General features: G+C 51.5%; 1 protein-coding gene across 2 annotated transcripts; it reads right to left on the reverse strand.

The window, feature by feature from the left end:
• Nucleotides 1-4,266: 4,266 nt before the first annotated feature.
• On the reverse strand, nt 4,267-16,375 carry LOC144267036 (uncharacterized). Of its 2 annotated transcripts, none has more exons than XM_077820679.1 (5): nt 16,234-16,375; nt 15,582-15,708; nt 14,793-14,909; nt 5,133-6,423; nt 4,267-4,571 (listed from the first exon to the last, which is right to left on the reverse strand). In XM_077820679.1, exons 1-4 carry the CDS (start codon nt 16,255-16,257, stop codon nt 5,141-5,143), a joined length of 1,551 nt encoding a protein of 516 aa, XP_077676805.1. In that variant the 5' UTR covers nt 16,258-16,375; the 3' UTR covers nt 4,267-4,571; nt 5,133-5,140. The 2 variants fall into 2 exon arrangements, with proteins under 2 accessions (XP_077676805.1, XP_077676804.1); XM_077820678.1 differs by having other exon boundaries at nt 15,582-15,711; nt 16,234-16,371.
• Between the last annotated feature and the right edge of the window lie 580 nt (nt 16,376-16,955).

Consider the following 16,955-nt stretch of genomic DNA (forward strand, 5'->3'; position numbering starts at 1 on the left):
GCGGGGGCTCAGGGCAGGGAGTTGAGGTGCAGGAGGGGTGCGGGGTGCAGCAGGGGGCTCAGGGTGCAGGAGGGGTGTGGGGTGCAGTAGGGGGCTCAGGGCAGGGGGTCGGGGTGCAGGAGGGGGTTCAGGGCAGGGGGTTCGGCTGCAGGAGGGGTTTTGGGGGGCAGGCTCTGGCCTGGCACGCACCGGGGCAGGGCAGGCTCCCTTCCTGCCTGCCTGCCCTGCCCCCGCGCTGCTCCGGGAAGCGGACGGAACCTGGGGGAGGGGGGGTACAGGGGTCTGTGTGTTGCCCTGGCTGCTCCTCCAGGTACCTCCCCCGAAGCTCCCATTGGCCGGGAACAGGGAACTGCGTGTTTGAGACCCCTGATTGAAAGCCATGTGTTTAATACCCCTGATCTAAAGGTTTATGTATAAGCGAAAGAAAGAGGTGAGGGTAAAAACTGTTAAAGGAATCAAATATATACACACATTGCAAAGTGCTTGTGTCCGGTTTGAAGCAGTGATGGAATAAACTGTTGGCTTGTTAAGTCTCTGATGGCATCCAAAAGATTGGAAGGTCCCGAGTCCATTGGTTAGAATGCTCCTTTTATTATAAGTCCCTAGTCCAGAGATCAGTGCAGGGAAGAGGCAAAATGCAGATGTTTCTAGGGCTTTTTATAGCTTCTGCCAGGCCTAAGTGTTTCATGAATTTCTTATTTCTTTTTTAGTATTTTGCTAAATGTGCCAAATAAATCAATAACCAGCTCTGCATTTTGTCTCACACATGGGTGTATTGTTCAACTTTACATTGTTAGATTTACCTGACATTAGGCTGTGTGTGTTTTATATAAAATACTGCTGAAAACAAGTATGATGGTCTGTGAGACTTAACTGTCAATAAAACTAACTTGAACATATGCTTAAAGTAGTTTATCTATAAAATAATATGCAGTTTGGTTTGAGTGTATGCTAAATTGTTTTGAGAAAGAGGAGGGAAGGGCGGATGTTAAAGTGTTATGTGTCTGTATGTGTGAGGAGAGGTCAGAAAACAACATTTATAGCTCTGGTAAAAAGTGGAATCAACTCTAACATAAAATAGTTTAAACTAGCCCTACATTTTGTCTACATGGGGTGTATTGAACAATTGAACACTGTTAGATTTCTTTTAAGCTAGGCTGTGTGCGTATTCTGTATAAAATAATGCTGAAAAACAAGTATGAATGTGTATGTGAGTGGGTGACATCTATAAAACTAATTTGAATGTATGCTTATGGTGGTTCATAAGTTGGCTTGAATGAATGCTTATTCGTTTTGGGAAGTAGGGCTGGGAGGGGTTTGTGACTGGGGCTGTGTGTGCAGGCTTTTGGGTTTTATTTATTTTTTTCTTTTTAATTTCTCTATCCCTTCACCCACTGCCACAATATACATAGGAAAGAACAGGTCTACCTCATATAACTGAGCAGCATGAGCTCCAAAATGAACATTTACTATAGTTCTTCTCTCCCGTGTCTTGTGGGCCACAAATAGATTGCTGAGACTGGCTAGACCCCTTCAGAGTGGAGAATTCCTGACTCGCCGTGCCACCGGATGACCCTACCACCGACTCCACAACGTTCTCCAACTTGACCTTTGTCCAGGACTTTGTTCTCGGGCTTGAGCCCCCTGTCTACCGCCTGCAGCCCCGCCAAAGTATCCACAGGGCTCTTGGCGGCGGAGGTGAGGTCACCACCAAGGGTGGCATCCAGCTCCTGATAGAAGGAGTAGGTCTTCAGCGCGGGACGAGAGTGACGGTTTGCCTCCCTTGCCTTCTGGTACGCCTGCCTCAGCTCCTTTCTCTTCGCTCAGCACTGCTGCCTCCTCCCGCCCTGTAACCGGACTTTTGGTTCGGGCACCATTTAGGGTTGCCAGATCCCTAAAGCCAGAAACCCTAAATGGCACCCGGACACAAAAGCGAAAACCTGGACAGGTGGCAACCTTACCAGTCATACAATAAGTACACACTGTGGAATAGGCCTCTCCTTTCATCTCATTAAAAGCTGGGGCATTCCTGGGTGGTCAGATCTCTCCTTGCCCAGTTTGGCAGTGACATTAGGAGGGTTGTGGAGGCTGTTACTCTTTCATGCTGTACGAAGGGGTGTGTGAAGCCCCATTTAAAGGCACAGCAAGACATTACACACTGAAGAGCTGTTTTTAAAGGCAGTGTGGTTCAGTGGGCTGAGCTATGGGCTGGGATCCAGGAGACCAGAGTTCCATTCCCAGCTCTGCTGCTGGCCCGTTGACTGACCTTGGGTGAGGCTCTCTGTGCCTTGGTTTCCCCATTTGTATAATGGGGATTGAGGCACTAAGTGGCTTTGTAAAGCACTTTGTGATGTACAGCTGGCCCCCATCTTCAAGTATTTCAATAGAATAATATATTTCAAGTACAACCAAATCAAACAACTCTCCTACCCCAAGTGTTGTGACAGATTTTTAACTTCTCCAGCCCCAAAGCACAGGTCAGAGTGGGCTGTGTCAATCCAATCAAGGTGCTATTGTGTAAGTGGTGGGACGATCAAAGCATCAGACAGACTTTCATGGAAGGGAAAAAGCAGCCACTGCCCAAAGGAAATGAAGCCCACACTGTGCAGCCAGCTACTGCTGCCTTCAGCCCACCTTTGCACATCTGGTGCAATGGCTGCTGCCCTGCAAGAGGCATTGTGCTGTTTGACTCTCCTCTGAGAACATCCACAACCATTTTGCCGTGTGCATAAGCTGTTTTTACAACAGAGAATTCATCTCTTCACTAGAGTGTGAGCTGTTGGGGGGAGGGGAGGGGAAGAGATGGCAACTGAAAGCTCTTCTTCACAGACACATGGTAAAATAAAAACAAACTTCCTTCCCTACTTTTAACCATGCATGTACAATTCATAACTTCTGAAGCATCCTGGTGGATTCTTCATCTCTGGCAATTTTAAAATCAAGACTGGATTTAAAAAAAAAAAAGAAAGTTCTGCTGTAGTTCAAACAGGCATTAACTCAGGGAAGTTTTGGCCGGTGTTATACAGGAGCTCAGGCAGAATGTGGTCTCCTGTATAGGCCTGGGGAAATTGTGCACCACTGCACAGGCGCAGAATTCATGTCCCCAGCAGACTTTTTTTCCCCTTGGCAGAAAATACATTTTGCCATCGAGGCGCTGCAGTTACACCTTTCTCCCACCAGGAGCTGTTATGGCACCAGAACAGAGGGCAGCTAGCTCAGAGCTGTAGCAGAAGTCGCATTCCTCACAGCAAACTGCCCAAAGGGGCCAGGTGAGGAAGCAGGCAATATGGGGGGGTGGGGGGGGGGCGGACAGAGCAGGGCACATAGGGCTGCTGCGGGGACCACATAGGCTGGGGTTCAGAAGGGCTGGTGGGGGGGAAGACTGGGGTGAGGGTTTAAGTGGGAGTGGGGGTGCAGGACCACACAGGGATAGGGGCTACACAGGGGCAGGTGTGGCTGAGTGGGAGTGCAGGGTCACACAGGGATAGGGGAAGGAGGGTGCAGGGACACACAGGAATGGGGCAGATGTGCCTAACTGAATGGGAGAGACTAGGGAGTCAGCCAGGGAAGTATGGGGGAGGCTCCCCAACTCTCTAACAATCCCCGCCCCCCCCAAATCTGTTACATACTTCTCCCACCCACACCCAACAACCCTTCTGCTTCACTCCCAGGCTACTTCCAGCAATTACTTCCCTCCCTCTCAGCTCCTCTTTTACTCCTGACTCCCCCAAGCCTTTGTACTACTGCTGAGGGGTGCAGGAAATAGGTTTCTGTATTATAGTTTACATGAATTCTTACTCAGAGTTCTGTGTTAATATGCCTAGTAAAGAATCTATTTGTCAAAAAACACTTTCTGAATCTTTTTTTTGTTCTCTCCATTACTACAGACATACTTGCTGACAGGAATTTTGAAATAAATTACCAAAATAATTGAAACTAGTGTTCATGCATCTGATGAAGTGAGCTGTAGCTCACGAAAGCTTATGCTCAAATAAATGTGTTAGTCTCTAAGGTGCCACAAGTCCTCCTTTTCTTTTTGCAGATACAGACTAACACGGCTGCTACTCTGAAACCAGTGTGATTATACTGTGTTATTTTGACAAATTAAATATGCAAAATTTTAAAATATTGTTTGCAGAATTTTTAGGCGCAGAATTCCCCCAGGAGTAATGGGAAACTCTCTCTGTGCACCTGCCAGTCACACAGTTCATCAGGCCTCATGGGCAGTTAGGCCCTGGAACACTTCGATTGGTTGCACTTTACATTGGCTTTTCCACCTGCCGTGTGGATGAATCAGCTTTTTTAATAGCAAAGAAACACCTGGTTAGACAGACCTTTGTTACACATTAGGGACGTAGTTCTTCATCACATTCCTATTTAAAGTAGACGGCATGAGCAGTTCCTGAGTCTTCTTTCAATCACACACACTGGGCTGTCCTGCCCGGCCCCGCCCCTCAGCCCAATTCATGCTGAGGGAAGACTGCAAATCCCACCTCTAGATGTCACCCAAGAGTCACCCGCTGGCTGGAACAGAGCTAGATGTGGGGGGGAAGTTCCTGGCTGGGTCCCATCTAGACAGGAGGAGAGAGAGAGAGAGAGAAGGGGTTATCCTGGCTACAGCCCAGTGAAATGAGCGCGTGAGTGTAGGACAGAAAGAGAGACATGGCCGGATCCCACCTACATGAGGGGGAGGGCTCCCTAATGCAGTAGGCTGTGATCATCTGCTCTAAACTCCCTCCACCTGTCTGCTCTTCCCCACACTTGCTCAGCCAAATCCCCTCCCCTGCCCCCCAGTCTCTCTGCTGGGCATCATGGGGACAGGACCACTCCCTGGTCTGGATCTGCTGGCACTGCGTCAGGCCCACGGGCTGCCAGAAGCCCCTCAGGCCCTGGTGGTGGCAGAGGGGCACTGGTGTGCGTGACCGGGTGCCGGGTGAGGTTGGCCACTCTAGCAAAGTGCTTGCCCCAGTCAGCACAGCTGTACTGCTGCTCTCAGCTGTGAAAGAACCAATGTGATTGCAAGGAGGCGGCCCGTGCAAAGCTCTTGCTGCAGCCAGCGCGTCGGAATGTCCTCCCCCCAGTGGGCGTGCACTGGTGCCGGGTGGGTGGATTGGTCTTTTTCACGTTCTTACCAGAATCATCACAGTGGTTCGGCTGCTCCCCGGTGCGTGCGCTGGTGTGTTCTCAGGGTTGAACTCTGTGCAAAATCCTTGCCACAGTCAGCGCAGCGATATGGCCGCTCCCCGGTGTGCGTGCGCTGGTGTGTTCTCAGGGTTGATGTCTCCGCAAAGCCCTTTCCGCAGTCAGCACAGCGGTGCGGCCGCTCCCCGGTGTGCGTGCGCTGGTGTCTGCTCAGCTCTGAGCGCCGTGCAAAGCCCTTCCCGCAGTCAGCACAGCGATGCGGCCACTCCCCGGTGTGCGTTCGCTGGTGCAGTGTCAGGGTGGAAGCACTGCGGAATCCCTTACCACACCGGGCACAACGGTGCGGCCGCTCCCCGGAGTGCGTGCGCTGGTGTGTTTTCAGGCTTGAGCCGTCTGCAAAGCCCTTCCCGCAGTCAGCACAGCGGTACGGCCGCTCCCCAGTGTGTGTGCGCTGGTGTGTTCTCATGGCTGAGCTCTGTGCAAAGCCCTTCCCGCAGTCAGCACAGTGGTACGGCCGCTCCCCAGTGTGTGTGCGCTGATGTATTCTCAGCTTTGAGCTCTCTGCAAAGCCCTTGCCGCAGTCAGCACAGCGGTGCGGCCGCTCCCCGCTGTGTGTGCGCTGGTGTGTTCTCAGGTGTGAGCTCCGTGCAAAGGCCTTGCCGCAGTCAGCACAGCGATGTGGCCGCTCCCCAGTGTGCGTGCGCTGGTGTATTCTTAGGGTTGAGCTCTGTGCAAAGCCCTTGCCGCAGTCAGCACAGCGGTACGGCCGCTCCCCGGTGTGTGTGCGCTGGTGTATTCTCAGCTTTGAGCTCTCTGCAAAGCCCTTGCCGCAGTCGGCGCAGCGGTGCGGCTGCTCCCCGGTGTGCGTTCGCTGGTGCAGTGTCAGGGTGGAAGCACAGCGGAATCCCTTACCACAGTGGGCACAGCGATGCGGCCGCTCCCCAGTGTGTGCGTGCTGGTGTCTTCTCAGGTGTGAGCGCCGTGCAAAGGCCTTGCCGCAGTCAGCGCAGCGGTGCAGCGACTCCCTGGTGTGCGTGCGCTGGTGCTGGTTCAGCGCGGACGGGTTGCTGAACCTCTTGGTGCAGTCGGTGCAGTGGTGGGGACGCTGGCCCATGGGGAGTCTCTGGTGTGTAGTCACATCTGGTCTCTGGCTGAGTTTACCCCGGGGATGGACTGCGTCCTGTGCATGGATCCCTCTGTGGGATGTGGAATCCTGCTTCCCTACCGCACTTTCCCCACATTCAGACTGTGTCCACGTCCCCACCAGGATCCCGAGCCCTGCTGGAGAGAGCTCACGGTTAAGGCTACAGGTTTGTCAAGGATGGAAAATGTCACAGATGGAGCGATTTCACCATTTGTCCGTGACTGTTTTTTGGATGGGTGCCTCACCCTGCAATGGTGGCTCCTGTCTCACAGGGTTGGACCTAACACCTCTCTCTGGGTACTGAGACCTGGTCTGCGGGGTTACAGCGCCACTCAGATTTGCCCTCGCCCCCCACTGATAATGGTAGGGGAGGCAAGCTAAACTACAGTGAATGGCCTTGCCACTCTGATCCTCTCTAGCCCGCACCAACCCCTCTGCACCAAGCTGCGGCCAGGCTTGCAGCACTGGGGGAAGTGCTGGGTGGGTGCCCCATGGCGAGGAGGAGGGCAGGTTTTGTTAAAAATCAAGGAGCAGTCACAGGAAGTTTAGTGATCTGTGACTTTTACTAAATTTTCTGTAATTTTTTATACAAAATGCCATGACAAATTTGCAGCCTGACTCAGGGTGGTTCTACCCTATGTTGTTTGTGCAGCGCCTAGCGCCTGCTCCCTCGTGCGCCGTGCACCTCTTGGGTTTTCTTTGATGATTAAACTGTAGCTTGCCCAGGATACAGACAGCGCCAGGCACAACAGGGCCCTTATCCAGAACTAGGTGCTCTAAGTGCTAAAAAAGAGGGTCCAGGGTTTGTTTCAAATTGATTTTGGTTATATTTCAATCAGAGGTTTCTATTTACATGTGGCTGGTTCTTAACATTCTCCTGTTTTATACCATGAGGCCTGTTCCACAGTGTTTGCGCTGTTTTAACCATATTGGTTCGAAACTAGCTCATGTGGATGCAGTGAGACCGGTCTAAAGCTGCTTAGAACTACACAGTTTATTCCTGCGGGGAGTGAGTCCTTCTCAAGGAATTCCTTCTAAAGCAGTCATTTACTCTCTGCCTGACGTTTCACTCTTTGTGCAAAACTAAAACTAAACTAAAACCCTCAAAAGGGTAGGGGGTTTTTTGGGGGTGGGAAGTGGGTTGAGGGGGTGGGAAGTCACTCAGGGTTTGTGTGATGCAATCAGAAAACCGTGTCTTGTTTTACAACCCAATCAGTGACACTGCTGAGCTGGAAGGGGTGAATGGCTGCTACCTGGCAGGCCTTTGAGCTACAGACAGTCACAGACTGCGTTCAGGCTGAGGGCTGGGATAAGCATGGACAACGAAGCAATGTAAGTAAGAACGATTTCGTGCCACTGAGAGAGCAGGAGGAGAGGGGATGTGACAAAGGCCATTCCACCCCCTCTCCCTCACACCCAGCCTATACACCAGGGTACTCCAAGCTGTGGCCTGAAGGACGATTTCGTCTGGCTACCAAACATGCCCAGCAGCAGCTGCCTGGAACGTGGGGCAGTTTTAGAGGATTACAATGAAGCGCTGGAAGTGCCGGAGACCTGCTCTAGAAAATGGCGTCCTCCATGTGGTGTAACCTCACACTCATCACACGTGACTGATCCTGCCCCGCCCTGAGTCACGCCCAACTTTCTCCTGATTTCCTGGGGCAGGTTTCTCCAGCCTGAGAGGTCATGTGCGAAGTGAAGCAGCAGAGAGGGGGTGAGGTGGGAGCCTTGAGAGGACAGCGCCTTCTCTGCCAAGGGCCAGTGACTCTGGGATGCTCTCCCAGGCTGCAAGCAGGTTTTTGTCCCCATCTGAAGTATTTCTGGATCCAGGTGCCAAGGGCCTTAGGGCACCAACACGTACAGCCTGAGTCAGGAGAGGCAGGCATTAAGCCCATTTGAAAAATCTCTTGGGCACCCCGGCTTGGTATGATTTTCTGAGATGTGGGAAGCCTAGAAGGTGGTGTTGTGGTCTATGGACCGGCAGGTGTGTCTTTCTACCCAGGTGCTTGTCTGACCCCCAGTGCCAGATCCACTGACACGCACAGATGGATTTTATCCTCACAGCCCCAGTGCCCTCTCCATTACACAGCTGGGGAACCTGAGGCATGCTGGAGCTGTAGTGACTCGCTTCTAGAACTGAACCAAGATCTTCTGAATCCTACTGCAATGTCCTACCCACTAGGTAAATGCAGTTCCCATATGCTTCCCCACCACAGAGACCTCTCTCTTTCCCTCAGCACCCCTCAAAACTTCCCCCTCCACACATTGTCCCATATCACTATCCCACCCTCTTCCAACTTCATCACCTCCCCATCTCCGATCCACTTCTCTTTCACAGCTTTGAGGTCCCATCATTTTTAGGTCCCATCCTAGGTCACAGATATCCAATGAGTAGGAAAGAGAGGAAGTATGATAATAAGATTCTCTGGCTTAACCAGGAGATCTTCAATGACTTGAAACTCAAAAAAAAGAGAGTTTCTACTTCTGTCATAAATATAAAGGGAAGGGTAAACACCTTTAAAATCTCTCCTGGCCAGAGGAAAAACCATTTCACCTGTAAAGGGTTAAGAAGCTAGGATAATCTCGCTGTCACCTGACCAAAATGACCAATGAGGAGACAAGATACTTTCAAAGCTGGAGGGGGGGGAGAAACAAAGGTTCTCGCGGCCTGTGTGATGCTTTTGCCGGGAACAGAACAGGAATGGAGTCTTAGAACTTAATAAGTAATCTAGCTAGATATGCGTTAGATTTTGTTTTGTTTAAATGGCTGATAAAATAAGCTGTGCTGAATGGAATGGATATTCCTGTTTTTGTGTCTTTTTGTAACTTAAGGTTTTGCCTAGAGGGATTCTCTATGTTTGGAATCTGATTACCCTGTAAGGTATTTACTATCCTGATTTTACAGAGATCATTCTTTTATTTTTTCTTCTATTAAAATTCTTCTTTTAAGAATCTGATTGCTTTTTCATTGTTCTTAAGATCTAAGGGTTTGGGTCTGTGTTCACCTATGCAAATTGGTGAGGATTTTTATCAAGCCTTCCCCAGAAAAGGGGGTGTAGGGTTTTGGGGGGAAAGACGTTTCCAAGCGGGCTCTTTCCCTGTTATATATATTTGTTAGACGCTTGGTGGTGGCAGCAATAAAGTCCAAGGGCAAAAGGTAAAATAATTGGTACCTTGGGGAAGTTTTAACCTAAGTTGGTAAAAATGAGCTTAGGGGGTTTTCATGCAGGTCCCCACATCTGTACCCTAGAGTTCAGAGTGGGGAAGGAACTTTGACAACTTCTTGTATGACTAAGTCAAGTTACAAAGGATGAATATTTAAAAACAAACAAACAAACAAAAAAGCACCACAAGCATGTAGGGACAAAATTAGAAAAGCCAAGGCAAAACAAAAAGCTAAACTAGCTAGGGATATAAAGAGGAACAAGAAAGCATTTTATAAATACAAGGGAAACAAGAGGAAGACGACGGGCAGGCTAGGCCCATAACTAAATGAAGAGGGAGAGAAAATAAGAGAAAAAGCAGCAATGGCCAAACTGTTAAATGCCTCTTTTGTTTCGTTTTCACCAAAAAAAGTTAGCAGTAATCAGTCAACTAACATAGTGAACACCAGTGTCAATGGGGTAGGATCTGAGCCTAAAATAGGAAAGGAAATAGTTATGAATTACTTGGGCCTGGTCCACAGTACATGATTATGTTGAATTTAAATGCATTAGGTTGAATTAAAACGAAATCCGTCCACACAATGAACCCCGTTTTGTCGACTTAAAGGGCTCTTAAAATCAATTTCTGTACTCCTCCCTGGCAAGGGGAGTATGGTAAAATCAACATCACTGGTTCAAATTTGGGGTACTGTGGACACAATTCTACAGTATTGGCCTCCGGGAGCTATCCCAGAATGCTCCACTGTGACCGCTCTGGACAACAGTTTCAACTCAGATGCACTAGCCAGGTAGTCAGGAAAAGTCCCGGGAACTTTTGAATTTAATTTCCTGTTTGAGCAGCATGGTGAGCTCATCAGTGACCATGCACAGCTCACCAGCACAGACAGGTGACCATGCAGTCCCAGATGCGCAAATGAGCTCCAGCTCCGGGAGGTACTGGACTGGATCTCATCGCAGTATGGGGAGAAGAATCTGTGCAGGCAGAACTCTGTTCAAAAATCAGAACGCCAACATATATGAGAAAATCTCCCAGGGCATGATGGACAGAGGCTACTCCAGGGACACACAACACTGCCCTGTGAAAATTACAGAGCTCAGGCAAGCCTACCAAAAGAGGCGAACGGTCACTTGGGGTCACAGCCCCATACATGCCGCAACTATGATGAGATGCATGCAAATCTGGGGAGGGGATGCTACCACTACCCCACCACTGTCCGTGGACACCTGCAATGGGGGTCTCACAGAGCAGGGAGGATGATTTTGTGGAGGAAGAAGAGGGCAGTGCACAGGCAGCAAGCGGTGAATCCATTCCCCCCGGCAGCCAGGAACTGTTCCTCACCCTGGAGCCAATACCCTCCACCCCCTCCCAAGGCGGGCTCCGGCACTATGATGCCAGAGAAGGCACTTCTGGTGTACCTTTGTAAATACGAAACAGGGTTTAAAAGAAAGTGTGTTTAATGATTCCTTTGCCCTGAAGAATTGGGATGCATTCGTGGCCAGTAGTGCTACTGGAAAAGTCTGCTCACGCTGGGCTGTTCGCGTTTGGCTTAAAGGGCTCAGCCCTGATCAGAGCCACGTGGTGGTGGTGGAGGCGGGTCGTGTTGCGCATCCGCACAGAAACCGCAGGCTCTCCTTTTAAATGTACCATGAATTGCATGTTTCACTGAGAAAGAGTCTCCCCTTTGGTATCTTTTAAAATTCTACTCTCCCTTTTTCTCCTCCCGCAGGTGCAAATGTTTCCATGCTCCCCCTATCATCTCCGTCCCAGAGGCTGTCCCAGATTAGAAGGCGAAAAAAGATGCATTCAGGACAATATGTGTTCAGAGCTTAGGCAGTCCTCCCGCGCTGACAGAGCCCAGCTGAATGCACGGAAACAAACAATGGCAGAGTCCCGGAAAGTGTTCAATGAATGCGATGAGAGGAGGGAGGCGCGCGATGAGAGCAGGCAGGACGCCATGCTCAAGCTAATGGGGGAGCAAACTGCTCCGCTGTCTGGTGGATCTGACACGGGAAAGGCAGCAAGAGCACGCCCAGCTGTGCTCTTCTAATCACCCTGGTGTCTGGCTGCGTGAAACTGGCCACCAGGCGATTTACCTCGACCTCCCACCCCGCCATAAACGTCTCCCCCTTACTCTCACAGACAATGTGGAGCACACGGCAAGAAACAATAACAATGGGAATACTGGTTTTGCCAAGGTCTAACCGAGTCAGTAAACTGCGCCAGCGAGCTTTTAAATGTCCAAATGCACATTCTACTACCATTCTGCACTTGCTCAACCTATAGTTGAACGGCTCCTGACTACTGTCCGGGGTGCCTGTGTACGGCTTCATGAGCCATGGCATTAAGGGGTAGGCTGGGTCCCCGAGGATAACGATAGGCATTTCAACATCCCCAACAGTAATTTTCTGGTCTGGGAAGGAAGTTCCTACCTGCAGCTGTTCAAACAGACCAGAGTTCCTGAAGACACAAACGTCATGCATCTTTCCCAGCCATTCCATGTCTATGTCGGTGAAACGTCCTTTGTGATCCACCAGTGCTTGCAGTACCATTGAGAAGTACCCCTTGCGATTTACATAGTGGCTGCCCTGGTGGTCTGGTGCCAAGATAGTGATATGTGTTCTGTCTATTTCCCCACCATAGTTAGGGAACCCCATCGCAGCAAAGCCATCCACAATGACCTGCGCGTTTCCCAGAGTCACTACCCTTGATAGCAGCAGGTCAGTGATTGCATTGGCTACTTGCATCACAGCAGCCCCCACAGTAGATTTGCCCACTCCAAATTGATTCCCGACTGATGGGTAGCTGTCAGGCGTTGCAAGCTTCCACAGGGCTATCGCCACTCGTTTCTCAACTGTGAGGGCTGCTCTCATTTTGGTATCTTTGCACTTCAGGGCAGGGAATAGCAATTTACAGAGTTCAAGGAAGGTGGCATTACACATGCAAAAGTTTCACAGCCACTGGGAATCATCCCATACCTGCAACACTATACAGTCCCACCAGTCTGCCTGTTTCCCAGGCCCAGAATCAGCGTTCCACAGCATGAACCTGGCCCAACAGCACCATGATCTCCCAATTGCCACATCCTGTGCTTCCAGGAACATCTGAGTCCATGTCCTCATCACTATCATCATCGCACTGTCATTGCTTCCTCACCTGGTTCTGCAGATTCTGCACATACTGCAGGATAATGTGCGAGGTGTTTACAATGGTCACAACTGCAGCGGTGAACTGAACAGGCTCTGCGTGCTATGGCGTCTGCCCAGGTAATTCAGGAAAAAAGGCGCAAAACAATTGTTTGCTGTTGCTTTCATGGAGGGAGGGGAGAATGACGACATGTACCCAAAACCACCTTGCTCAGCCTATAGTTGAAATGTTCCTTACTACTGTCCAGGCTTCATGAGCCATGGGAGCAAGGGGTAGGCGCGACCGCGTTGTGCTGCCATCTGGGAGAGCAGCCTGAGGCAGAAGCCTCCAGCTCACAGGAGAGCAGAGTTGTAGCGGAACTGGTGGAGCCATACACCATTTACGAGGACAGCTATCAATCCTATTGCACCGTCTGCTGCAGAAAAAAGGCGCGAAACAATTATTGCCATTGCTTTCACGGAGGGAGGGGTGACTGACGACATGCACCCAAAACCACCCGCAACAATGTTTTTGCCCCATCAGGCATTGGGAGCTTAACCCAGAATGCTAATGGGCGGCAGAGACTGCGGGAACTGTGGGATAGCTACCCAAAGTGCACCATTCCGAGAGTCAATGGTAGCCATGGTACTGTGGATGCCCTCCACCAACTTAACGTGCTTAGTGGGGGCTGGCAGATGCGTGGAGTGAGCAGGCAGACACTGCTCAGCTCTGCTGCACTGCTGGGGCCCCGGGCCATTTTAAGTTGCCAGAGGGGGGTGGGGGGGGAACACACCCGGGAGGTGGCAGGTGGGGCCAAGGGAGAGACCCAGCCCCAAAACTGCTGGAGCCCCATGGGCCACATAGTTTGAGACCCCCTGACCTAGAAGGAAATAAAGTAATAAGTAACAGTCTGCATGGATTTGTCAAGAACAAATGTGGGGGGGAGGGATGTGGGGGGGAGGGATAGCTCAGTGGTTTAAGCTTTGGTCTGCTGAACCCAGGGTTGTGAGCTCAATCCTTGAGGGAGCCATTCACGGATATGGGGCAAAAATTGGGGATTGGTCCTGCTTTGAGCAGGAGGTTGGACTAGATGACCTCCTGAGGTCCCTTCCAACCCTGATATTCTATGATTCTATGATTCTATGTCTAACCAACTTAATATTCTTATGAACGATTTTTAAAGTTGGGTGGGGTTGCAAGCGCATTAAAGGACAGGATTAGAATTTAAAGTGATCTTGACAAACTGGAGAAATGGTCAGAATTGAAATGACAGCTTAGGAAGGAGTACTGCAGAAAACCATCTGGGGTTACAGTGGATCACAAATTAAATATGAGTCAATGTAATACTGTTGAAAAGAAAAAAAGCAAATATCATTCTGGGATGTATTAGTAGGAGTGTTGCAAGCAAGATGTGAGAAGTAATTCTTCTACTCCTCTCAGCACGGGTAAGGTCTCAACTGGACTACTGTGTCCAGTTCTGGGCCCCGCACTTCAGAAAGGATGTAGACAAACTGGACGGGGTCAGAGGAGAGCAATGAGAATGATTAAAGATCTAGAAAACATGACCTACGAGGAAAAATTGAAAAATTGGATTTGTTTAGTCTGGCGAAGGAAAGACTGAGGGGGGCTTAACAAGATTCTTTAAGTACATAAAAGGTTGTTACAAAGTAGAGGGTGATAAATTGTTCTCCTTATTCACTGAGGCCAGGACAAGAAGTAATGGGCTTAAATTGCAGCAGGGTAGATTTAGGGTAGATATTAGGAAAAACTTCCAAACTCTAAGTGTAGTTAAGCACTGGAACAAATTACCTGGGATGGTTGTGGAATCTCCATAATGGGAGGCTTTTAAGAGCAGGTTAGACAAACATCTGGACTAGATAATACGTAGTCCTGTCTCTAGTAAAGAGGACTGGACTAGATGACCTACTGAGGTCCCTTCTAATCCTACATGTCTATAATTTCTAGGATTCATAGATATCAATCATTGTGCCCATCCAGCCTGGCTTCCTGCCTATCCCAGGAAACTCCCCCAGTGATTCCTGCCTCCAGCCCAGTAACTCCTTCCCCTCCAGAATAAATACTGGCCCCTAATTCCCAGCCTCCATTTGTCCCCTTCAGTTCTTCAGCAGCGGATTTCACTCTGCCTTTGCCTTCTACATTAAGGAGCCGTCCACTAGCAGGTGCGTAAATCAGAAGGGATTGGATTATTACGACTCACCTCGGAATGGGCTCTCTGGCCCGGAGCTTTCCCTGGAGTCCTCAGCATCCCGAATCCAGAGCTCTGCCTCCCCTACCTCTATCTGGTGGATTAAGTCTGGTGTGGAACCTGAATAGCCTGTTTGGGGGGAATTAATCAGTTTTATTACTAAAGTTTTGCGGGTAGGGACTCATTTATATGTCGGTGCAGCCCAGCACAGTAGGGCTCCGATCTCAGTCAGTGTTTGTCTGTGCAGCACTTGGTGCGATGAGGCCCCAATTTCAGTCACTGCTTGAGAGGAAAGCGCAAGAGATCTCAAGCAGGAGAATAAAGAAATTAAACTTCCTTAGAGGAGATTTCGTCCTGTCTCCCGCCAGGCAAGTTGAGTTCGTACTCTGAAGCAGCAACGTCTATGATCCTTCTCAATTTGCTTTGGGACTGAGTCCTGGCAGGTGTCACTGTTATACAGACCTACCATTTTTTGCTTAGCGTGCAAGAATTGTTCAAATGTACGGTTAAGATTATGATGTTCATTCTTTCTGGGGAGGTGGGGAGCTGTTTTCTTCCTGCCTTATTAGTCTTATTTGCTCATGAGCTCTTTGCAACCAGCCCTGTGCCAGGACTGAGGTAAGTAAACAAGGTACACTAAGACTAGCCCCAGGCTCTGCAGCCTTGAGTTCTTCAACAGGAAACCAAACTGAAAGAGGCTGTCATTTGACACTACTCAGCCATAGGGTGGCACATGCCAGGGGTGGCATCAAGGGAACACAGACATTTGACAGATATGAGTAGAGATAAATTGGTCCTTACCCAAGGAAACGAGGGCCCGGTAATTCCTCAGCATCTGGTCCTGGTACAGCTGCTTCTCTGGCCGGGATAAGAGCTCCCACTCCTCCCGGGTGAAATACAGAGCCACGTCCTCAAACGCCACCCGCAGCTGCTGGCACAAGCGTTACACACTCAGCACCCTCCGCGCCAGCCCCAGCCCGGGCTCTCAGCAGGGGACGCGGGTTCTAGGGCAGCGGCTCCCGGGGAACCCCCAGCCCAGCAGCTGTGACCCAGGCAGACCCCCCCGCACAGCCCCCCGGGGACTCGGGCCCTGCTGGCCGGGGACAGGAGTCGCCCTCGGCTCCCCACGGGGCTCTGGGGCGGGGCGCTGGGAAGGGCCCGAATCCCAGGGCAGGGACCAGGCTCCTCCCCCGGCCGGAGTCCCCGCCTCCGCCCCAGGCCTGTGCTCGGCCCCGCTCCCGCCCCCGGCTCGGCCGCCTCGGGGCTCCTCGGCCCGGCTCCGCGTGTCCGCCCGGCCCGGGGCCCCCAGCGCCGCTCCCCGGCCCCAGCGCTCCGAGTGCGGCAGCCCCCAGCCCCGGGGTCACTAGCGCGGGAGGGACCCGGTCCCGGCCCCCCTCGGCCCCAGCCGGGACCAGCCAGTGCCCGGCCGGGGAGTCCCCGCCCCGCGTCCTACCTGCGCCGGCCCCGCTGCAGCCATCGCCGGGCTCGGCTCCGGCCCGGGCCGCTTCCTCCGCCGGGGCAGCGACCTCCCGCCCCGCGCTGGTGTCTCCCTTCCCGGCCGGCCCCGCGCCTGCGCCGCCAGCTCCAGCAGCCGGGGGAGGCCCCAGCTCAGAGACCTTCCTGCCCAGCCCCCGGACGCCTGGGTCCCGAGTCCTGCCGCTGGGGGCGCTCGCGGCACCTGGTCCCCGGGCGGCAGGAGCCCGTAAGGGGGCAGCCCAATCCCCGCCCCTTGGCTGTGCGCGGGGCCCCGCTGTGCTATGGTAGCTGGGAACCCGGACTCCCTCGGCTCTGGGAGCGGGGACTAGTGGGTACAAGAGGGCCTCGGCCAGGCTGTGCAGCGTGGGAGTGTCACAGTAACACACGGGTCGGGCTGTGGTTGTTGATTGGCTGTGTGAGGTTGGTGTGTGCATCTGAGGAGATCAACCCCCAGGCTGTCTGTGGGTCTGAGTGGTACAGGAAGGCTGTGTAACTTGAGTGTTTTACAGATCACAAGGTGACTGTGTAGTGTGCTGTGTTTGTTGTTAGGCTGTGTGATGTTGGTGTGTGTGTTACTTACAGGGGATCACAGCCTGGGGTGTGGTCCCCTGTAATGTGTGTGTTAGACGACAATTGTGTGTGAGTTAGGGGAGGGCGGTGTGTTCATGAGCGTTACAGGAGCTCAGACGTGGCTGTAGT

The sequence above is a fragment of the Eretmochelys imbricata genome, chromosome 6 (genome assembly GCF_965152235.1).
Source record: "Eretmochelys imbricata isolate rEreImb1 chromosome 6, rEreImb1.hap1, whole genome shotgun sequence".
NCBI classification, from domain to species: domain Eukaryota; kingdom Metazoa; phylum Chordata; order Testudines; family Cheloniidae; genus Eretmochelys; species Eretmochelys imbricata.